This window comes from Paramormyrops kingsleyae, chromosome 8 (genome assembly GCF_048594095.1).
Source record: "Paramormyrops kingsleyae isolate MSU_618 chromosome 8, PKINGS_0.4, whole genome shotgun sequence".
NCBI lineage: Eukaryota > Metazoa > Chordata > Actinopteri > Osteoglossiformes > Mormyridae > Paramormyrops > Paramormyrops kingsleyae.
The window spans coordinates 15,553,233-15,577,801 of NC_132804.1; the positions used below are offsets into that span (position 1 = coordinate 15,553,233).

Here is a 24,569-nt window from a genome sequence, read left to right on the forward strand (position 1 = left end):
AGAAATTTACAAACGAGAGGGGGCCATTCGGCCCATCAAGCTCGTTTGGGGAGAACTTAACCAATAGCTCAGAGTTGTTAAAATCTTATCTAGCTCTGATTTAAAGGCACCCAGGGTATTAGCTTCTGCTACAATAGCAGGAAGACTATTCCATACTCTAACTACACGCTGACTTTGTGTGGCCTGAAAAGTATGAACTGTAGTGCAGGCCAAGAGAGAGGGGAGAGTCAGATTCCTGAATTTAATTGATACTTTATTGATCCCTGTGGGGAAATTGTTTTCATGCCTCCTTCAACTTGTTCTTTTTGCAGAGCAAGTTGTCAGCAAAGGGCAGCCACCTGTTGGGGTGCCCAGGGAGCTGGGGGTTAAGGGCCTTGCTCAAGGACCCACTGACATGCTGAGGCTGGGTTTGAACCAGCAACCTTGCGATTACAAGTACACAGGCTTAGCTCACTGAGCCACACACTGCCCAGGTAGATCCTAAATTCTGTGGTCAGAAGTCCATTATTATTCACTGAATCAGAATAAGTATCAGTATACAATAGTTTTACTTATGCATCAGGGGGAACTGGGACACCTCTGTTAGTACAAGTCATTCTTATTTGTATAAAGATATATTTCAAATGCATAGAATTTTGAGAGGTAAGCTTCTCTACCTCACCTCCACCTCCGTAAGAGGAAAGCATCATACTGTATGTGTGATTGACAGTTATGATTGGCGTAGCTGTTTCACGTAATCTCATCAGCATGGTGTGACAGATAGTCTGGTTGCTATGTGACCAAGTCCCCAAGAATTGGATACATTGCATAACTTCTGTCCCTTTCTAGCATAGTCTATACTCATCGTTTTGAGAACTCAGGGACTTGACCGGTGCAGCAGAAAGCCAAAATGAGCACAGGCCTCAGTACTCACAAGAGTGTGAGGCTTAAGACAAGAACAATGAACGTACAACCCCCTCCATTTTTTAACTACACTGGAAACCAAAGGAGCAGAAAATGAAATTAAAGCAAACAGCTTCATGCTAATTTGGCAGCGTGGCCAGAAGCATCTTCTCTCCTTTGAAGCCCTTAATGATAATTATTTATTTGCATAACAGGTAATTAATCTAAAGCTGTTTATTAAAGCTGCTCTTCTCTCTTGAAACACATCACTGCCATCCTAGAGTGAACCAGCAGCTGTTTAGGCAGCGTTTCCTAGCTGTGGTCTAACATTAAGAGACCTTAATGTTTGAATGGCAGCCAATAAAACACACAAATACAACAGCCTAATTATGCAGTTCACAGAGAAAGGCAAACAGAAGTAAAGCACAAACGTTTAAGCATAACAGTGCCACCCCTGGCATTACACTCACACACTCCCCACGAGGGAAACCATCCCATAATCCGATAAATGATGTTCTTGGCACGGTCACATTACATATGAAGCAAGTTCGGTTCAGATTACTTCTTTGCGGGAATACTAATCCAGCCCATTAAAACGTTCCTTATGGATGGTTCTGTTAACACGGCTAATAAGGCAGACTCAACAATCACCACTGTTTATTAACTATATGCATAATTTGGAAAATGTTGCTTAGAATCTTTAAAGATATACGAATATCCCATACTGCCAAAAACAGTTACTTCAAGTTCAGGCATTAAATAGTTTACGGAAGTTTTAAAATAAATAGCAGCTGACAATATACATATTCATGAAAGCTCATAATATAATTGAGATGCATATTTTATGCAGATGAGTGTATGCATGATATTCTGAGAAGTGGGCATTTGTGGCAAAGGGGAAGAGTAATGAGGTGGTTGAAGAGAGCAGTGGGATAATTGACTGGGTTAGGAAGCAAGGTGACATGACAAATGCCAGCAGGGCATCAGTGGGACTAACTCATTCCTCAGACAATGTCACGGTCCAATAGATGGACAACCTGTGTCTTTTATCACCACACACACATGGTCCAAGGATTTGTTGACAATTCAAGGACTAATCCATCCATCCATTCATCCATCTTCTGATCATGCATCTGGGTCAGGATCATGCAGTGTCCCGTGTATCCCAGGTAGCACTGAGTACTGGCAGCAGTACACCCTGGTCAGGATGCCAGGCAATCCAGGGTCCCCTGGGACCCAATTATCTCTGATGAAGGTGAGATCTTCAGTACAAGGTCTATGACTTTAAAATGCTATGCCAGACGGTCACCCTGGCTTTTTTTCCCAGGCAGAAATATATGTGACATTAAAAGTCTTAATGCCCCCCATTCTAAAAGTCACTGTGAAGGTCTTTGTCCAGGTAGAGTGGAGTGTCATGCCCTGTTCATTTGATGCTCCTGTGTGCCACACCCCTTCGTTACCTCGTGTGGAATCCCTGTGTCATCAGCTGTTTTGAGTTGCTGTCATTAGTCCTGTGTATTTAAGTCTGCGTTTCAGTTTGTTTCCCCAGTCTGGTCATTGTAATGTCATTCAACGTTCTTGCGTGTTTCCCTGTGTAACATCCTGAATAAACCCCGTGTTCCTTGACTTCCTGGATTCCAGCTCGTGGTTTCCCGCTCCGTGTGTTGTGACATGGAGACCACACACATGAACACACCAGCTGTAATATGTAAAATAACCCAACTACACACATAGCACCTAATATCTGGGTTGCACATTAAACCAGAGAAACCCCCCCCCCCCAAAAAAGGATCTAGCTTTAGAGGCCCAGATGTCCTTGTTCAGTAGAATTTTCGCTGCCCTCACGATTTGGCTGGTGTGGGAACCCCATGCGTGGAGGCTGTACCACTCGCCCGCACGCGGTGGGGGTGATTCCACCTGCCAGAGATAATTAAAAATCCACAGCTCACAGATAGGCTTCCTGTCCAACGTCACTCAGAGCCTCTGCTTCATACCCTCTGCGTGATGGTGGGTGTTTCAAAATGGTGGTGGACTATGAGAGGAATTATTCACCACTGACAGACTAATAATTATTTTTGCAATTTTTATCTGTGGCTTCCTTCCTATTTCTTTTTAGTAAGTTATGTAGGCAGTATCAGTGCGACGTTTGCTGACACATCTTTTAGGAAAGAAAACTACAAATCTCCGGTATTAGTAGCATTTATTAAGATACACTTCAGAAATCATGTTGATCAATAACACTTGTATGTCACTATTAAATCTTGAAACATTTCATGCAGAAAATCATCTGAATCATCACCTAATCTGAACTGGCAGTGATTAATTAACCCGGGTCAATTAGGAGAAGATAAGAGTGTGGAATTTGACAAGCAGCTTGGATGTGTAGAAATAATGCAGGAAAAAAGGGGAACTCCTGCATCTATAATGATGTATATACAGTATGAATGTGTTTTTTTATGCAAGCATGTTGACCTCTTCTAATCACAGCAGCATATCTCTAAGTTGTGCTCCAGGGTAATTTAAAAATGGTTTCCAGGGGCAACCGTAACTAGGCGTCCGTTAATCAGGCAAGCAAACAGCAGCATGTTCAGTGGAACTGCCTCTTTTACCCAGAAACTTATCGAAGTGCTGCTGATCACGACCATTCAGGCACAGGAGTGGATCATTTACAGCAGATTAACTCAATTCTGCTTTGCAGGGGGACGCTCATAATTAAAAGTCACCAAATACACATGACACTCACACACATACCTAGACATGGCAACCCAAAGCAGGAATGTTTCCTATAAACAGAACCAATAAGGAATGAAACCCTCCCATTTGGATTATGGGAAATAGCTCATACTGACAAACCAGCATCAACAAAGTGCTTCCACAGCATTAAGCAAAAATGACTAAAGCTGACCTGTGAGTTTTCAGTCAGATGTTATGAATGTGCTTCTTCGTCCTAGTTTCATATGAAGCATCTCTTCCAATTATACCAGCTACCCCAATGCTTAGACTCGTTCCAAGACTCATGTCAAATGTTACTTGTTACAGTGAAGAAGGAACAGGCATAGCATGACACCTGGATGTCAACATGGTCATGCTACCATGTGTAGCTAAGTATCATCTGGGCTAAAAGCCTCATTAAAAGTATTCAAAATCAGGGGCTTCAAAAGCACATACACCTAAGATAGAAATGACCCACTGTTTACCTGGGAGGGGGTTATTTAGAATCCTTGCTATTCCTGTCTGCCCAGTCTCTGCTGATTGAGTGTAGAAATTGCTTGGAAATGTTCATGCATAAATTCAGAAGTGAACCCAACAGGGCGCAACAGAAAGGCAAGAAAAGCAGAACACAGCCTCCACAGTCGTATAAAACAAACTGTTATCATATAAATTTTCTCTATGATTCAATAACTAACTGGGAAGCCATTTCCAGAAATACCAGGGACATGGCTCTCAGAATTAAGAGTCAAAGATGAATATGAGTTTGCAAATAAAAGGTTTTCTACTCAAACCAGATCTAGGGATGATTGCCTATGCATTGTGCTGTTGCCATGATCCAGAATTCTTCTGGTTTCCTTCGAACTTTATATAACTGCAGAACTGTAATCTATTTGAAAAACAAACCCCCAAATGATTGGGTCACCAGAATTGATCCAGGAAGCTGATGTTCCTAAAGGAAAGGATGTGTGTGCCTTCAGCTTTGACATGTTCAGAGGAGAAGGTCAATTGGTCTTGTATCCCACCCTGCTTGGCTCTTTACAAACCAACATTAAGCCACCTTTCACAGTCATTTTTGCACCCCCAGTCCAAAAGCATGTCTGCCTTGACTACCACCCCATGTTAAACCCCCTCGAAGCAGACCACCCTCACACCACCCATCTAACAAACATATGAAACTGGACGTCTATAAGATAACCCTTAGAAGTTTTCTCATAAGCATCGTTCAACTGATTGGTTCAACCAAGTGTTACAAGAAACCATTAGCCGGCAATTCAGCTCATATGTTTTGAAATATAAGAATTACATCCAGGGAATCCCCTGGTTTGTGCCCTGTGCTTCCAGAGATAGACTTCAGGCCCACTATGACGCTAGTATCAGGAGAGGTCAGGTTGGGGAGTATGCACTGGTACGAGGCATTGCTGCACCCACCATGACGATCTCATAATCCTGGTTGGCGACCTCCCTAAGTATCAAAATAGTAAATTTAGAATAATGCACTACACGATAATGGCACTGGTCCTCTGTTTTGTTGCATCTTCTGTGTCTAAGCAGATATTTTCTTCATTCCATCCTTAGCTCTGTCTGTAGGCTGTACTCTTTGTGTTGACATTCTGAGAGCTGAAAACAACGGTACCTGTACCTCTGCATGGGTTTGCACATCACTTAATGCCTTGCTTATGATCTGCTAACTTCCTGCTGTGTGTCACACACACACACACACACACACACACATTGCAGCACACACAGGATAGGGCCAGACAGTGGGACTTACGCTTACAGGCAGGCCCTGGAGCCTAGGAAGAAATGCTCCACAGTGCAGCTTATTTCCTCGGTACTCTATGGCGAACTTGTGAGAGATGTCAGCCGTGCAAAGTAGCCAGTAGGTGGCGACAGCGAGTTCATTGTCTGATTGCGCACAAAAAAACACTGCTTTTAAGGCAACAGGATTTGAGTTTCAGCATGGTTTTCTGTGACCAGCCTCAAAACAGAATAGATCTACTGGGAGTTTGTTCATCAGAGGGACATTAAATGAAAGAAACAACCCTGAAATGTTATATTTTAACTATGTTTATGAATATTGTTTTGATATTTGTAAAGAAGAAAAAAATAAAAAATAAAATGTAAATACAATTAATATAATAACATAAACAAAACAGATGAAAAAATGTATTCTCTCTCCAGGGTCCCCAGACAGGTGCAGCCATGAAACCCAGCGCAGACCCAGACAGCAAACAATAGACACCTTCTGCTCTTCACCAACCTGCTCTGCTTGCTGCTGAACATGATGTTTTGCTCCTTCCAGGGATGGTCCTTGGCTTCTCAGAGGCCATCGTTAAGGTAATTAGAGCCTAAACGGGGAACGGATTCTGGCCCCGGGCATTCTTAAGGACATCTTTATAAGGACAGTCAAAGTCGAGAGCACAACATGAAAATTCAGCCAATTCCCTCTCTACACGCAGTCATGCACAATAAAGGCAAAGTATCTTGTTAAATTACATTCAGTATCGATCTTCCTTCTGCACCCGCTGTCTTCCTAACATCACAGTTAACACCCTAGAAAAGCAGGACAATACAGTTTAAAATATGTGCAAGTCTTTACGTTTCTGGAGGGAAATGCATTTGAGTTTTACACACCATGCAGACTGCATGTACACATATGGACACACAGACGACAATGGCAAATGAATTAGAGGCCATTCTTGTTACCCTTCTATGGGCCAGTTACGGTAAGAAGAATCCAGTTTAAGTCCAGCCAGTTTATTGTCATCTATGGAAATTGCTTTTGATGAAACTATGCAATGGAATAGGGAAATATGCAATAAGACACTAAATATATGCCATACATTTGCATCTTTATGACTCACTCAGATTTTCTGCTAAAAAGTTACAGATCTAGTAAGAATACTGGATTTGTGAAGTCTTCTAGAAAAAATATGAGAAGTAAACCATCATTTATTTTAGTATGTTCCTCAATATACAACATATTGTGTGTGTTTAAATCACAACAAATTCAAGTGGTCATTGACAGACTAGCAAATTAAAAAATAAACCAAGTAATAAAAAAGCTTTGTATTCTACTTACCTAGATATTGTCTTTAAACATTTACATTTCTATTGGTTGTTTACAGTACTTATCTGCAAACTATGTACTAAGTCAATTTTTGTGTTAAAATTCAAAAGGTTGAAACCATAGTTGATACATCATTACAGCACATTTGCTAATGGCATTTAACAGGCAGTATATTGAGTCTAAATTTACCTTGTCAGCTTATTTTTAAGTTTGTGGACAAACGCGTGTCTCAGTGCACAACAGTTAGATTGTTTTATGAAGGAGAAAAAAAAAAGATTGCAACCACCCAAAAAAAAACCCCCCCAAAAAAAAAAACGCTGCTAAGGACAGAAACAGAAGAGGCTTTGAGTCGGCGCTGTGGCTTCCGCTGTTCTGGCAGAGACAGGAACCACAGCGACGGAAGCCGCGCGATTCATGGACGGTCTCAGTGAGATGAAGCTCAGCAACTGAAACATTAGGATAGCTGAACAGAGCTGCCATTTTCAGTGTCAGAGAAGGACGAGAAAGGAAAAGGCGATATCCTACGCTAAGAAGCTTTCATCACTGGAAAATCTGAAATTCCAAAAAAGGAAAACAAAAACAGAAATGTTCATTTTTTTAAAAACCTTTGCACAATAAAAGCAAAAAATGTGACTTTGTGCTCCAAGAAGCAAAGACCCCTGGATTTTACCACATATAATAGCTTCTTGTTGTGTCAACCTGTGTGGGCTTGGTGTCCGAGAAGCCCTCTTTGTCCTTCTCGCTATCTGCCTCCCAGAGGTTAATCAGGGGTGGGTAGAGCTCATTCAGGGGGATGGAGGAGGTCTTCTGCATGTATTTCTTTAAGGAGTGATGGTAGTTCTTCCTCTTCAGTCGTTTGGCAACGTAAACTGCAATGGATGCCAGGCTGATGAGAGCGAACATAGTGCCCATGATGGCAGCCAGGGCAGTGTTGGTGCCCTGCTCTGAAACCTCCACGGTGAAGCTGGCTCTCTTGGTGGTAACATTCACACAGGACTTCTGCATCTGCTGGTGAATGCTGGACACAGTGAGGCACACCTCATACTCTGTAGCAGGCTGTAGATGTGTGAGGTTGTACTCATGGACGTCTACAGGCACCCTGGCAGTGTAGGTGATGTGTGGATTATCAATCTTCATGGTAGCAGATGACCACTTCAGGTTGGAGGTCATAATATTTGAGTCTATCTTCCAGGATACCAGAATGGAGTGTGACTCAGTCTGCTTCACGTAAATCTTCATGAGCTGCGTGCCATCCAAGAGTGTTCCATTGACCCGGAGGGCAGACACTAGAGTGTCCACCCCCTCTGAATTTTGAGCCACACAAGTGTACCTTCCTGAGTCCTCAACTTGCACATGGGTGATGCGCAAGGTGCCCTCTCTGCTAAGCTGGAACTTGTTTGACAGGATGTCTCCGGCGATCTTGTTCCCCAGAGGGGTCACCCAATAGATCTTTGGCTCAGGTTCAGCCATTGCACGACAGTCCAGGTTAACGGTCATGCCAATGTCCACGTTGAGGTGGTTGGGGAAGCTTTCATGAGCGATCATGGGGAGGCACTGGTCAGAAGCATCCTGTGGCAGCACCTCACGCACATGCTGACCCCTAACCTCTGGTGGCATGGCACAGAGCATAGCGTGTGGCTCCATGAAGCGGATCATGGTCCGGTTGGAGTTCATCCACTGAATGACACAGTCACAACGCAGCGGGTTGCTGTGAATGCTGATCTCTCGCAAGTTAGGCAGCGACTCTACAGTTGCCTGGTAGATGCCATTCAGTGCATTGTTGTTCAACATGAGGCTCTCTAGTGACTGCGCATCCCTGAAGGCCAGGCGGTGCACATATGATAGCTTAGGGTTATTGGTCGCCTCCAGTTTGGTTAATTCTGGAAGGTTGTCCAGTGCATAACGATCAATGGAAAGCAACTCAGCCATGTTATTCATACCAAGCTCTTTTAGTCTTAGCATGTTCCTGAAATCTCCTTCCTGAATCCTGTGCACTGGGTTTTTATTCAAATCCAAGAATTTTAAACTGGGAACCTTCTGAAATGCAAGCTGTGGTACCCTGATTAGCTTGTTGTCATAAAAAGATAAACTTTCCAGGTTGTCTAGTCCCACAAATGCATTTCCAGGAATATCTGTAAGGTCCATTCCAGCTAGCACCAGGCTTCTAAGGTTAGTCAAAGGTTTGAAGTTTAAGTCTGTAATGCCAAGCACAGGATTTTCCCCAATCATGAGAATTTCCAGGTTGGGTGTGAACTCAAACCACCGACTGTCAATGACCTTCAGCCTGTTGGAGTTTAGGTGGAGTCGGAGCAGGTTGCGCAAACCCAAGAAGGCGTTGGGAGAAATGGTGCTGATCTGGTTGTGGTTGATATAAAGCTCCTGCAGGTTGACCAGATCCTGCAGGCAGTGGTCAGTCATCTGGGTGATCTGATTTTCTTCTAGATGCAGAGTGGTGAGCTGGGACATGTTAGAAAGGCCCACATCTGCGATGCTGCTGAAGTTGTTCTGGGAAAGGTCCAGCTCGGTGAGGTTGAACAGATGCTCCAGCTCCTGTCCAGTCTTGCCGATATAGTTGCTCTGCAACAGGAGAACCTGGGTGTCACCTGACAGGTTGGCAGGAATGTGGGTAAGGCGCAGGTCATTGCAGTCCACTGTGGTGGCCTCCCTGTAGGTGGACTGAGGAGTGAACCAGGGCCGGGTCTCGCACACACACAACTGGGGACACTCGCCTCTGCACCCTGAGGGCAGTCCTGCCCACGCAAGGATCAGGCCAAGGCACAGCCTACCCAGCATGGCACTGCTCTCCTGCAGTCTTTCCTGTCTACCTGAGTGGACTGGAGACCGAATCAGTTCCACGACCAACAGGGAGTCTGAAGAATCGGTGTTAGTCTATCATCAACGGGAGACAGGAAATATCTCAAATGCCTTGAGCCAGATAATTTGCCTTTAGGAGACCAGCTATTACTGCCTTGGGAGGTAAGATTCAATGAACTTCAATGAACTTGAAACCTCTGGGTGCTCCTCACAGCTGGTTTAAAAGGTTTGAGTGGACCTGCAACAAAAAGTTCAGATTCTGCATTACAACACAGCACACAGAACATCCACACACAAGATGGAGTATCTACAGGAAAGAGACATACTTTGATACTGAGTGCTGCAGGCCAGTCTGAGCAATCCAAGAGAGACACACAGGTTTGGGTGAAGAACTTTAGCAAAGTGTTGTGGTGAAATATATATTTGTACAAATGTTTTGCAGAAGAGCACAGAGTAAAATCAACTCTTCCTGGATTTCCGTGACAGCAAAGCACTGCAAGTGAAGAAACAACCAGGAGGTGAAATCAACAGAGGAGTAGAGAGAGAATGGAAGAAACGAAGGGAACGGACATCCAGCCTAATTTGGTTTAAAGCATCACAATAAGAACAGGAGCCATGTGACCCGGGATGCTGTCAAAGTCAAATGCATGTTTGTCATCATGAATTATGTACAGGGGCATTAATGATGCTAAAAAGTGCTTGTTCAGCTGATTATGATGCAGATGCAATGTGCACATTTAAAGCAAAGCTGGATTTGTCTGAGTGCTTTAATCTGTCTCAAAGGCCCTTGAAATTCAGATAATTAGGCTTCCTGGCATCATTATGGGTCTTATCATGTGGGTGCATTGTCAATTTATATATATATATATATATATATATATTTATTTATTTTCTTTTTTTTTTCAGGGAAAATACAGGGGTTCGAGTACCAGATGAAGATTCTAGTAGTTGAGTTTATCAAACCATGGGAGAGTAACAAATACAACAACAGCCGTTTCAGCTTCAGTGACAGGGAGACTGGACAGATTTAGAGATGAGGCAGCATGGGCAAAACAGAAGGCTGTTTCAAATCACCTGACTCTCACCTGAACCACTCAAATGTACATATTAATAAAGGGTCATTAAAATAGCATTTGAATGAAAACTGATTTTTGCAGTCAGTGTCCACTTCATTAGGTACACCTACTGTAGCTAGCACTGGGCAGGGCCCGTGTTTGCCTCCAGAACCATGAAACAAGTTGTGAGTTCAGAGAGGCCGTTCTGCAGGCCGCTGTTGTACAGAGCTGTTATTTTTACTCTTGTATCCTTCTTGTTAGCTTAGAATCTGGCTGTTCTTCTCTGACCCCTCTCAGAAACGTTTTTTTTTTGGCACAGAAATGCTATTGACTGGCGTTTGCAGTTCTCTGTAAACTGTAGAAACTGCAGTGTGGACAAAACACACACGATTTTGTGTATTAATATGGTGCCATTATTTCACAACAAAGCCTAGGTTGTTCTGTATTATTTATTCAGCATATTTCATTTATTAGATCAACTATCCAAGCATGCCATGTTGCATCACTCTTCCCCACCTACAACATTTTACTTAAAAAAACAGCAAGTTTCAGCTGTCCAACAGACTTACTTGTGATACAGGTTTCAGAGTCCACCTAAATTAAATGCAGATTTTTATCCTAGCACGAGACTTTTTGTGAAAGTCCACAGCAGTGCAGAAGCAACAGTGTACTGTCTGCTTTTTGAATAAGAGTAAGAATGGTGATGGAGATGATGAATTGTGGAGGAACAAAATTATAATAATAAAGAAATCAAAGAAACTTCCATTAAATTTATGAATACCTGCCTGACAATTAAACCATTACTTTTACTTTCCACACACACTATTTTTTAAAGGGGAGATGCTTCAGGTTACTGTGCCATCCCTGGGTCTGACATTCCATACACCAATGTCCATGGAGCTTCAGGCAATCCTACAGACAATAAGAATCAGGAGTGACCTCAACCATACACAAAACATATAGGCAGAGGGAACCCCCCCTACAGGAAGGGGCAATTCAAACCTACAGACAAATACTTCATTCCTGCAAACAGGAGGAATCCTTTTATATATGGGAGAACTGTGAAACCTATAAGCAGATGGAACTCACCTATAGGAGGCAATTACAACTGAAAGGTAGGAGGAACCACTTACAGACCAGAAAAACCTCAAACCTACACTCAGGGAGAACCTTAAACCTACAGCCTGGATGACTCAAAATAACACCTGAAACCTAGAGGTAGGCGAAACCACAAACCTATATAGAAAATACCTAAAATCTCCAAAGTGGAGAAATCCACCTACAAAAAAAACTAATAAGATGTGAGCCAAAGAATTTTTAAACTAGCCATATGGCATGTCCTGTAGTGATCACAGGAGACATCTGCAGGAGTGACCAGGTGCACCAATAGGACTGCTATTAATTATGTGTTGACTGCTTCTCGTAGATGCTCCTGCAGACCCTTTAGGAAGGAAATTGACACAGTCAGCTCCAAAGAATGCCAGGTAGGATCATAAACCCTTTCCAAAGAGCATGGGTGCTGTGAGCCAAGCATGAGTAGGGGAGTTTACAGGCCAAAGCAGAGACCTCCAATCACCGAGACAAGAGATATGCTGGTGCATCTCATCTGCAGTACATCCCAGTGTCATCCTTGGCCCAACATCTCCAGCTTAACTTCACTCTCTTCCTGCTACCACCATCCGTATCCAGGATCACCAAACCTAATGGCTTCCTGGCCCAGGTAGCCAGGTAATTGCGCAAGAATGAGGCGACCCACCAAAATAATACTTTTTAAGGAACCTTGAACCTGTTAGTGTCATAACAAGGCTCATTACTCTAACTGTCACTCTCCACAGGACCATGGAAATGAATAAAGGGGGTGGGGGAGGGGGGGTCCAAAAAGCTCCATTTACAGCACATCTCTTAAAATACTGTAAGACACATGAAATGGTCATTTTCTGGGGCAGGACCCGTGGGGATAAAGACTCTCTTACATAGCATGAACCAGCCCCAGTAAGTGCCTTTGCTTCTCAGGAGAGGAGATTCCCATGAAGGTGATGTCATAAAAATCAGCAAACGGTACTAACTGAGTGCAGCGTGTACTGTATGTACTATACTGTATCTGGTATACTGTGCGGCATGAATGCCGTTAAACCACTGTACAGGTATTCTGTACTAGATTAATCCTATAAACCAAGTCTACAGGTATACAGAAATACTTTAATGGAATTAAACTAGTGTACAGGTATATTGTACTGAGGTAATATCATTAGATTGCTGAACTGATAAACTGTAATAGGTGAACCACATTAAAATAGTGAAATTTTAGACAGTACTGTATATGTATGACAGTATACCAGTACGCAGGACTACTACTATTATAAAATGTCTATTTCTTTCATAACTAGGGAGAGATAATTATTTTATTACACACTCATTTTTCTGCTCAGAAAATGCACATTCCACTGTATTAATGGCCCCAAAAAGGCTATTTTTCAGTAACTGCATCATATTTTCAGTTTAATATGACTTTAAACAAAAGGCACCTTGGGTCTGGATTATCTGTCATGGATGGTATTTCCCTGTAGTGTGACAGTCGGTTTTCTGCTAACCGTCTCAGGTTCAGCTACGGCAGAATTAGGCCTCCTAATGGCCTGCCGACCATGGCAGAGATTTCTGAGGACAGGTGAAATATTAGGACAATATAGACAATGTACTATTGAGTGATCTTTAGAATAAATTTCAATTAGCTGCCAATTTACTCTCGAAACACCAGGTCAGGAACCTTGTTCATGTTTACATGAATGAAACAATGAATTCATTGCTGCTCTGCCTGGTGCCGTGGTTTCGATGCAGAGAGAACACAGAAGAGTCGAGTGCACTGTGCATATGGACATGCACGGCGTTCAAGGTGAAACATTTATGCTTTAAATATGGGAGGTCAGAGAGCTTTTATACTGAGAGAGCAGAATGTGAACATGTGATCTCTGTGCTCCAGTCATAATCTGATCATGTGCACAACACCGCCCCCCTTCACAGAAAACACTGAATGCTTACATCTACTTGACCATACCTTATGTCTCACTGTGCAGGGATGTTCATGTAACTGCTGATAGCTTTATTCAGAGCACTGTGCTCTGGAAGCAATAGCAGCGTATGGTCATATGAACATCCCTAGAACTTTTATCAAATCAATGATTCCATCACATTCCCAGTTTAACAACCAGGCCTTACAGGTTTGCATTTTCTGTCAGAGAGAGTTAGTTCCCCTTAATGGATTTCCCCATAAATTTTCATAAAATCTTGCAGAACACTGATATATCCAACCATCCATTTTCTGTAATCACTTATTCTTTTCAGGGTGGCGGGGGGTCCGGAGCCTATCCTGAAGGCTACAGGCAAGGCAGGGAACAACCCAGCAAGAGAATCTCACAATTTTCTCAGATTTTAGACTCTTCACAACAGCCCCCTTTTGCTGTGATGACAACATTGCAGACTCTTTGCATTCTTTCAACCAGCTTCCAGATGTAGCCACCTGGAATGCTTCTCCAACAGTCCTGAAGGAGTCTCCACTAGTTCTGGGCACAGGTTGGCTACCTTGCTCTTACTCTTCAATCTGAGTCATCTTCATTCCTTCAATAAGGTTTAGGCCAAAGGATTGTGGGGGCCAGATCATCTGTCACAGCACTCAATTTTTTTTTCTTGCTTACAAAATAATACTTACTCCCTAACCTTGCGGTGTGCTTAGGATAATTATTCTACTGAAAAACAAATTTTGTTGGAAAAATATTCAGTAGGTGTGTCCATACTTTTGACAGGGATCGTATTCTAATGTTAAATTGTGTTATTTTTCTGAGCAAATATACACTTACTACTCAGATAGTCTTAATCAGTTTCTTTAATTTAAATATAATCATATATAGAATTCTCTGAGATATATATATATATTAAATTACACTGTACATACAGTATATATACATATATAATTTTAAATTGCTTCACATTTTAAATTCTTTAAAAGCATTTTAACTTCAAATCCCATAGTTGATAGAATGATTATGTTGCTGTTGAGCCCTTCAGTAAGGTCCTTAACCCTGTAACAATGTTTCAGGGTGCTACATAAATAGCTGACTGTGCACTGTGATCCCAAGCTACGTTCTCATCAGTATATGCCTTAAAGGACAGCCAGATGGGACTTACAAGTAATGAGGAATTCCAATGTATTTACACTTGTGCAAATGCAGCATTATTTTATAATCCGCTATTTAGTTTCCCATTGCATATTCAATTTTATTGTAACTGGAGGTTAATCTGAGATTGCACTGCGTAATTAAACATCACTTTTGTTCTTACGAGTGGAGTGCCAGAGATGACAATCCAACCTGAAAACAGCACTATTAACATCTTGAATGGTAGATTAGGTTCACAAACTGTCTGACACCTGCTATGAATAATAAAACAACCTGTAGTTCATTTCATTAGGTTGCTTCGGTTGAATGGATTTGTAAAGCTTTAGTTACTCTGCTGCAAAGAAAATACTTGTGTAAACAACACTGCCGGTGTACTCTTTGGGATTACACTGGGAACAATGGGTAAAAGTGGGTAGTGCCATCCTGAGAGAAGGTTGAGCTCTCCCGCTGGGTGGTTAGCTTCAGGAGCACTTTTCTACAAGCGACCATAGTATTTTAGGGCTTCAGTCCCTATCACAACAAAATCTGTTGTTTTTGGTTTTGATGCTGCAGTGGTCATTACCTGTGAACTTTAAAGCACTAATATTCAGCCAAGAGGAATTTAATGAATGACGAGAGATGGCAAACAATCAAGACATACACAATCGCTAAAGTTTCCAGAAAATTATTCCTGAAATGGTTTAATCACATGTTGCACCGTGGTGGGATAGAAATAACCAACAAGAAACTTTGTTAGGTGCTGTGCAGGTAACATCACAAATCTGTAAGCATGCTTGGTTGCCTAAATAGATGTATTCATACCTGAAGCATAGAGAAAACTGGGCAAATTATTGCTAACATTTCATCATATCCTGAGGACTTATGTTCACCAATGTTACGCACACTATCCTGAACCAAGCACAGCCTATGGGCTTTCATCTACTCAGACATCCAACAGTTCAACGCAGAGCCATTCTTCAATGAAAATGATGAATGGTCTCATTTCAGCCTGAGCTCTTATCAAAAGCATTGGGAAAATCAATACCAATTTAGAAGGAAGACATATGATGACCTGTCAATCACAGCTGGTGCTTCCATAAAAAAAACACATTGCCTTGGTAGGTCCCTGGAACACTGCTCATCTGAGTGAGCTAAAAACACTAACCTAACCAACAGCCTTTCCTCCACTGTGCACTGCAGGTAGGGACGGTGTGCATGTAGGGGACATTCTGAGCATGCGAAAGAAACCACAAGCATGCGGGGGTCACAGAGAGCATACGAGAGACACAGTGAGCATGCGGGGGATACAGTGAGCATGCGAGGGACACAGTGAGCATGCGGGGGACACAGTGAGCATGCGGGGGATACAGTGAGCATGCGAGGGACACAGTGAGCATGCGGGGGATACAGTGAGCATGCGGGGGACACTGTGAGCATGCGGGGGACACAGTGAGCATGCGGGGGACACAGTGAGCATGCGGGGGTCACAGAGAGCATACGAGGGACACAGTGAGCATGTGGGGGACACAGTGAGCATGCGGGGGACACAGTGAGCATGCGGGGGACACAGTGAGCATGGGGGGACACGGTGAGCATGCGGGGGACACAGTGAGCATACGAGGGACACAGTGAGCATGCGGGGGACACAGTGAGCATACGAGGGACACAGTCAGCATGTGGGGGATACAGTGAGCATGCGGGGGACACAGTGAGCATGGGGGGACACAGTGAGCATACCAGAGACACTGTGAGCATTTTGGGGCTGCACTGAACATATGAGAGGCACAGTGAGCATACAGGGGACACAGTGAGCATGTGAGGGACACAGTGAGCATGCTGGGGACACAGTGAGCGTGCGGGGGACACAGTGAGCATGGGGGGAACAAACTGATAATGGCACAGCAGGAGAAACAGTGAGTTTAATACAGCAGACCGGAATCTGTTCCCATTCTGCTTCAACTCGGAATAATTTTAATGACAGCTCATATTCATACCTAAACCACAGGTGCAGTTTTCAGCCTCTCACTTAACTGTCCGTTTTTCATGCCACCTTGTCAAAGTAAAATCCAGAAACAAACCACAGGAATATTGTTTTATAATGCTTGACCATGCCGACAATTAATAAATATTCAATCATACACAATGCTTTGGCTTTCCTTCAGACATGGGATCAAAGCTAAGGAATCACCAGACATCTCAGCAAACCAGTTTGTCCTCTGCAGGTCAGATCTGTTTCCCCTTCATTGTCCGATGTTCACAGAGGGAGAATTTGACTAATTACTTGATTATTACCTTTGTCTAAAGGAGTTAACTTACAGTTTAATAGCTTATGACAGGGGATGATTCATGTTCATGTGCTGGCTCATTTTTTCCTTCCTTACCCAGAATATGAATAAAAATCAATTCATTAACCCACCTTTGATGTGTTTGATGTGCTAAATGATGTTTTGGGGTCAAAATGACCCCTAGAAACCAGAATGCAATAAAACAGTTCCATATTATTGAATTTTTCACACTTTACACCATAATAAGGATATTTTGCTTCTTTTAAATTTATATCCCCAGAAATAACTGTTAATTGATCATTAAGGTCGCTGGACACTTTTCCCCAAAAATTTTTCCATTTTCTTAAAACTTCCAACTAATCTCTGTCAACAGTCCGTGAGTGCAAAGGCTAATTTCTGCCTTTCTAAAAATAGAACAACATTAACTTTAAAGATTTTTTTCCATGCATTTGTGTAGAAGTGACACCTTTGCGTCTCCCTCACAGCACTGCTGTGTGCCAGGTTCCTCTCCTGGGCTATGCAGGGGTTTCAAATGTGATTACTGGTATCTGCATCACAAACTGTGCAACATTCTTGTGTTCTTCTGGTTGCCATGGAGACTGGCTGTGCTGCTGAAATGTTGTGTGTATTTTTTTCCTTTCAGCAGGAGGACGTGGGACTGAACTGTGACCAAAGACCTCCCTCTATCCAGCCAGAGTGTGCCCCACTCAGCACACAGAACCCAGCATGTTCTGTAAGACTCTAAATTCTCCACAAACCCTTCGAGCAGTTTGACAGAAGCGTGAAACAGGATTGACTGACATGGATGACACAGACAGGGGGTTCCAGAACCATGTGAGGTTCAACATTCAAAACAAATGCAAAATAAACATTCACAAATAGGCAAGACTCTGAACTTGAAGTACTCACACTTAACCACCATGCTGTTTATATCACCTCCTAATTATTGCCACATGTTCAGAAATTCAGATACGAAGCCCTGATAAACCAGAGTACCACATTGAAATCTATTGGGGGAATAAACCATCAGCCAAATATCTGATCAGAACAATCTGATTTTAAATTCTGAGCAGTTAACTTGGCAAATATTTGTCTCTCATGTACACCTTGTGTACTGACCAAAAGAGAACACTGGAAAATACAGCAAGAGTGCTCAAGTTACACATACCCCGAATTCAAACTTACACACACACATGCACACATGCATATCAAACATGTTCCCTAGACCCTCACCTCAAATACTAAATTCAAGCCATCGCCTCCAACACAGACCCCAAACACCTCCCATCAGCTCACACCCCTATCCCTGTACTGGGATAGAGTTATGTAGCCCACCGCCCCTTGTATTGTGAAATTGGATTCATTCTCACCCACGTTTCCTCAGCATTACAAATGTATGGTGCTGTATGGATTCCTTGTAGGAAGCAGGGCTGCTCGATTACGGCAAAAATCATAATCACGATTATGCTGGCTATTAATGAGACTGATTGATTATTCAACATGATTACTGACTCTGGAAATATGCATTTATTGAACTTTAAAAAACTTGTCTTTTTAACAGTGGATTTCCTTGAACTCTACGTATAATTCAACTGAGAAAAAAATACAAAACAGGAGCATCATTGTGAAACAAAATGCAAAAATAATCATTTTATCTTTATTTTTTTTTTAATCGTTGGAAGCCAAAAATCACAATTGAAATTAAAATTGAATTAATTGTCCATCCCTAATCGGAAGCATCATGCTTGGATTTTCCTTTTTCTTGGGGTAAAGAGACAGGCCACCAGTCTTCTGAAACCCCTCTCCCCCCAAGTTACAGATTAGCCTTCTGTGATCCACTTCTACGAAGTTTGAGAGGCTGTTTGCTTTTAACCACAAGCTGAGCCTAGACTGCATGAGAAAGATAATAATAACAGACGCAATGAGGACTGGAATTTTAAACACTCTTTAGGGAGTTCACTCAGAAAATAAATATACCTTAAATATATTCGTAAATATACAAGAGCCATGTTTTAAGTGCAATGTCCTATACTCACAGACGCTTCTAAAGGTGTACGAGTTACCGACCTTTACTAAGCCGGAGTCCAAACAGCTGGATGGACCGGAGAGCACTGTGCGAAGTGACCGACACAGCAGAGTCTCCAGTGCCCAGCATCCCGCCTCGCAATCCGGCTAAACTTTTTGGACTCCATCGAAGTTTCTTTAAGAGCTTCTTAAGTCGCGAGGAGGACCCTACACTTTCTTCACATCAGGATGCAAAGCGGGTGAGACGGGAACCTGCGCTCCGCATGTGAATGAAAGTTCATGCTGTGTCATCTCAGGGCTCTACTCTTTGCGTTTTACAAAATGAAGCTCTTGACCCACCGTGTTTCCGAATTTGTAATCATCGAAACACAGCCAAGCGCATGAAAAAAAACTAACATATATTTCTCCGATGCTGGAGAAATGTCTAAGAACTTCCTTAAAACAAATAATAACATGAATACAGGCGGTGCTGTTTTATACACTCGGCGCACAGGGCTGAAAGACAGCAGCAAATCGTATCTTCATGTTCAAATTCGTTTGCCATTAGGTAATCCATAATTTTATCACACCGATCAAAAAAAAAAAACAAAGATAGGGTTATTTTTAAAAGTCAAAAGATGCCACTGTAACACTGTAGTTATCCATTGAATACTCTGAGAGCTGCGCTGAAGGCATTAAGCATAATCTGCAGTAGGTTGGAGATTCGTGACAAATGAATTAAGAGATGGGATAATTAATGTGTACTGTCTTCCAGTACCAAACTGAGCAACATCCTTCCAAAACGTCCTTCGAAAGATACGGGGATTGCGATCAAGGAGACCAAACTCATCACGTTATCACTTTGGCTGCCCCTACAGCATTTGGTCAGCAGCGTAAGACGAAATGGTTCTTTTAAAAAGATCTAAGCATCCCGTTTTAGGTCGTATAGTCAGAGGAATTTGTTGCATGGAGCGTCCTTGCGACGAACCGTTAAACACAATGGGAAGCTTGTGTGTTTTCTATTAAATTAACACATCACGTATCAAACAGACACTGCTATATCATCGCTTTGGGTTTGTTAGGCAGTAAGGCACGTCTAACTGAAGCATATCCTACCTAGCCTGTGTCCCACATGTATTAAAAACCGAGCAAGCTGCAAACGAAATGGTGCATGTCAGTGGTTATGCACAGGTAGCAATAGTGATGAGCAGAAATATGCGCCTCACCTTAAACAGCGGATTATGCATGGCCGAGTGGAAAAACACCCTTCACATTAGCGATGAGTATCGGTTCTTCACACTTTGCACGCAGGCTGACGCAGAAATGGGTGTGAGACGGAGTTACAGTAAAATAAAACCACAGAAGAACAACAACAATAAGCTCAGCAACTGTCGCATTCCAGATAAAAACCGATTATCCGTACAAAAACGAGGCGCAGAAACGAGCATGGCCCAGATGTGTGGAGATGCCCCGTCTCAGCACCTGCGAAGCGTCCACTGAGCACCAGAGCCTCTCGCTGCACCGCCTCATGGCGTGCTGCCCCCGGTCGACCGAGGCTCTTATGATGGCACCTGGCACCACTCTCACCAGGCAACTGGATCCCAGTAGCGGATTGGGTGCCGGCTGGTGCCCGTCTCTCCTTTAAAAGAGCACCATCTGTTTCGGGGTTTTGCTGTGATGGAAACAAAGGCAGTAGTGGGACCATGCACGGGAACTCTCGGTCCGATCGGGGGGGGGGTGTTTCTTAGCCGAGTGTAGGTTAGCATGGTCTGTGACCCGCAATCTGGAATTGTGCAACAGTGCTACACTAGTACTATTTGGCATAAAGTAATAACGTTCGTTTCATGAAAGTCCATTTCTTGGATTATTTAAATATCATCAAATAGCCTACCATTAAATTGGCTAATAGGTGTAATGTTATTGAAAATCAATTTAGGGTGTCAGGTCAGGACTTAGAATTGAACGGCTTAATCTGTCAGATTTGCTGTTTTGAAAGAATGCTTCAATATTATGCAGCTTTTAAATGATTCATATGTACACTGCTGTGCGCAACATGGAAGATGTTGGGTCTGTTGACTTTAATGATCTGCAATATCGCACAGTGAAAATACCACCTCCCGGAAAGTAAATTTTGAGTATGCGGCGTTAATTTTAAGAACCGCAGTATTAAAGTTAATGAAAGTAAGTCCTTTGTAAGTAAAATGTTATAGTGTTCCTCGGAGTACTTTTACAAGCAAATGCACCGAGTACCTTCCGTACGATGAGGGCTAATAAAACGCTGATAAAAATGGCAATAAGTTGAAGCAACGTAACGAGGGATTTTACGATGGTAACTTCCTCTAGGTCTACCATTTCTGCCATAAGCTTGGGAGAAAACAGACATATTATATTATGGAGGGGGGTGGAGGTTCTGATACTACGTAATCCTGTAAGTTATACTCGAATGGTCCAGAGCTTCCACTTGGGAGGGGGGATACCGCCGATTGTCTTTTTGTGCCGATTCGATCCAATGCCAGGGTTAACATCGGGGATACAGATACCAATATTTGGTGCCTGACCAACCGTAATGAAACAATTTGCCTAGTGGAAGTTATATCATGTAATTCCTTATGGGCAGGCCTGGTTCATGTCCTGCTCCCTATAATAATCTACACATTTAGATTTCCAGGTTTTTTTTTATGTTTTTTTTTATATATATATATATAAAAAAACAGGATATTTTAACATTACAATCAATTCTCAGGATGAAACATTCAGATTGAAAGGATCAGTATTTCAATATCCATCCGTACATCCTTAGCTTTCACATAAATATGGGGTATGTGTAAACACTGCTGTCATTTCTAACTGGCTAATTAGCATTTACCCATTTTAATAGCTGGGTACTCTAATTCAAGGATACAACAGCCTCTTGGGACATAAATGCTCAGGCTGTTATTTTTTCCCAGTTGCCGTTGCAGTTACATGTACTCTTAAATGAATCTTTTCATAATAGTAGAATAGTCTGAGTAGATGGAAATTCAGCACCATGAGAGAGAGTGGCATGAGCACAACACAACTGCAAAAACTAACACAGGGCTGCTACATGGTGTAAGTGCTTTGGATATGTCTACAGGACACCTCAGTCTTCTGCCCCAAGCTCCAATCACCAGTTGCTGCTTCAGCCCTCCTCCAGGTTTCCGGCCATGCCCCTTTCCGCCCTCTGACCTCTGACCCTAACCCTGGCCCTGTGTTCCGGTCGAGGATAAAGCCTGCTGATCACATCTAGCTCGAGCTCTTGCTCAAGCTTTGTCTTTTGCTATTGCTGTGTTGGTTTGCTGCAGTGCTTAAAGTGGGAAAAAATAAGTGCAGGAACTCTAATTTTCCGACATTTGACATCTTTAGGATGTGTTGGTTCAAAAACTATTTTAATTTAATCATTCTTCCAAGCAATAACCTATAGGCATAGGCTACTTTTTTCTAATTCACAAATGGAATACTGAAAAACCATTAAAACAACATGAACCAGACCAGTGTGATACTTGTAGGCCTAACAATAGACTAGGGCTAAAGCTGATGCGATTGGTTGGGACTCAGTGGATGCATATGATAGGGAACTGTCGTGGCTCGTGGGTAATGTAGTCTTTTATCGGTCTTGTGATATTGTCTATTCTCGGGCCACTGTCGCTGCGTCGGATCAGTTTCAGTAAGTACTGGAACGCAGAAAAAAGTGGTGGAACCCAAAAGACGAAAATACAGAAGTTCCGGAACTGTGTTCTGGCCCACTTCAAGCACTGGTTTGCTGTTTCTGATTGACTTCTGTGTATGTTGGTTTCCCGGTTTCTGACTTTCTGCTTCGGCCCTTTTGTACCTTTGCCTTTGGATTGTTTGTCTTCTAGTTTGAACTGTTGCTTAGCTCCTGACTACTCTCTTTGCTCGCCCCTTCAGATACCGTGTTTTTGGACTGTGTGTTTTCTGTACATGTCTGTTAGGTGCGTAAGGCGTGGCTGCCTTTTTGTTTACTTGGTTTTTACTGTTGTTTTGGATAGGTAGTTAGTCTTTGTCATTTAGTTTCCTCTTGTTTTCGTTACACTTAGAGTTAGCTTAGTTTGGGACGTGTTTGTTAGCTGTTTTGGTTGTTGTTTTGGCCTGGGTCACTCCCGAAGTTTGTTGCACCTCGTGTTTGTAACTGTGTCTGTGAATAAATATAAAAAACTACAAAAACAGATCCCTTTGTTTCCCGTGTTCCTCTTTTCCGTTCCCTGGTTGTCTCGTCTTCCCCTCTCCCTTTCCCTTACCTTTCTGTCGATCCTCAACCCTAGACAGGGGATCGTAACAGGGCCTAATTCCTAACATTTCTGTTAAGTGGCATATTACATGTTAAAATGCATGAAGGTTCATCCATGTATCTATACTGGTAGGAGAAGATCTGGGAATGACATCACTGCAGCATATATTCCTGCCAATGTTTTTCTGACTTTGGTGATGTGCTGTAGGAACAGCCATAAATAGTATGAATAAAAGCAGTTCCAGGTGCCATGTAACCCACATTTCTGATGGCTCGTATGCTCTACTGAGAGATGTCTACAACATCCATTACTGCTGCTGTGAACTTAATAGTCAGGTGGACGGTTATTTATGGACAACCTTACGGTGCCATGTTATGAGTATAAAGGGTCTCCACAGAGGGTCTGCACAGCACAGTCTAAGCAGGATTTCAACTGCTCCTCCCTTTCCACATCCCTCACATCCACCATAAAATGTTACATCAGAGCAAAAATCAGGTGGGAAGATAGACCATCCTGTCCAACATGATTTCTTCTGGTCTAAGCCCCTGCTTCTTCTCGGCCAACAATCTCCTGAAACACTGAAACCCTGGTTTACTGTAAAACACCACAGGTAATCCATACGTGTCATGGACAGTTTCCTCCTGACCCCTCCCTCCTCCTCTTCCTCATCTGACCAGCAGGTTTTGCTGGCCATTCTGCCTTTTCCCCTCTGTAGTTCTATCCTTTACCCTTCATGTGTTTTTCCCCTGTTTTGGGTGTTGTTTTCGACTTTTGTTGCCTAGTGTTTATTTTCTGTCATTGGTCTCCCATCTACGGTCCACTCACCGTGGGTTCGGTTCTGGTTTCGTTTTGTACTTGCTGTGTTCTGTATTAGCCTCGTATTCCTAGTGTTAGATTAATGTGTTCTGTTTTTTTTTTTTTACCATTCCTAGTTCTGTGATTATCTCTGTTCATTAATTGTACCTGTTGCTTGTACTCTGTTGTGTTTGATTGGTTGTTCGGATAATGCTTCTCTCCTGCGTCCTCGTTAGCTCAGTTTGGTTTGTGTATTTAAATTCTAGCCTTAGCTCATTTCCCTAGTTGGTCATTGAATGTGGTTGTGTCAATGTACTGTGTGTTTGTTGCTCTGCTTGGTTCCCTATTTGTGTTTAGTTCATGGTCTTTATTTGTTTTTGTTTCCTTTTCATTTTGGGCCCCTTGTGGTTCTTTTATTTTGTGCCCATTGCGTTTGGTGTTATTAATAAACCCCTGTTGTCTCAGAGCCGTGAACTGTCACCTTCTTTTCCCTGCCTGTACCAATGCCCCATAGTGACACATATGATATGAAACAT

The 24,569-nt window shown here is 42.6% G+C and overlaps 1 protein-coding gene across 2 annotated transcripts; it reads right to left on the reverse strand.

Annotated features, from left to right (window-relative positions):
* Positions 1–6,335: 6,335 nt before the first annotated feature.
* On the reverse strand, positions 6,336–20,663 carry LOC111839818 (leucine-rich repeat neuronal protein 1-like). 2 transcript variants are annotated; one of them, XM_023804071.2, is made up of 3 exons: positions 20,197–20,663; positions 7,335–9,716; positions 6,336–7,216 (listed from the first exon to the last, which is right to left on the reverse strand). In XM_023804071.2, coding segments are annotated over exons 2-3 (2,124 nt in total). In that variant the 5' UTR covers positions 9,458–9,716; positions 20,197–20,663; the 3' UTR covers positions 6,336–7,215. The 2 variants fall into 2 exon arrangements, with proteins under 2 accessions (XP_023659839.1, XP_023659838.1); XM_023804070.2 differs by having other exon boundaries at positions 6,336–9,716.
* Positions 20,664–24,569: the final 3,906 nt, after the last annotated feature.

Bases quoted from the DNA above. Each gene is read 5' to 3' on its own strand.
- LOC111839818 (XM_023804070.2), bottom strand. From the start codon at position 9,457: ATGCTGGGTAGGCTGTGCCTTGGCCTGATCCTTGCGTGGGCAGGACTG.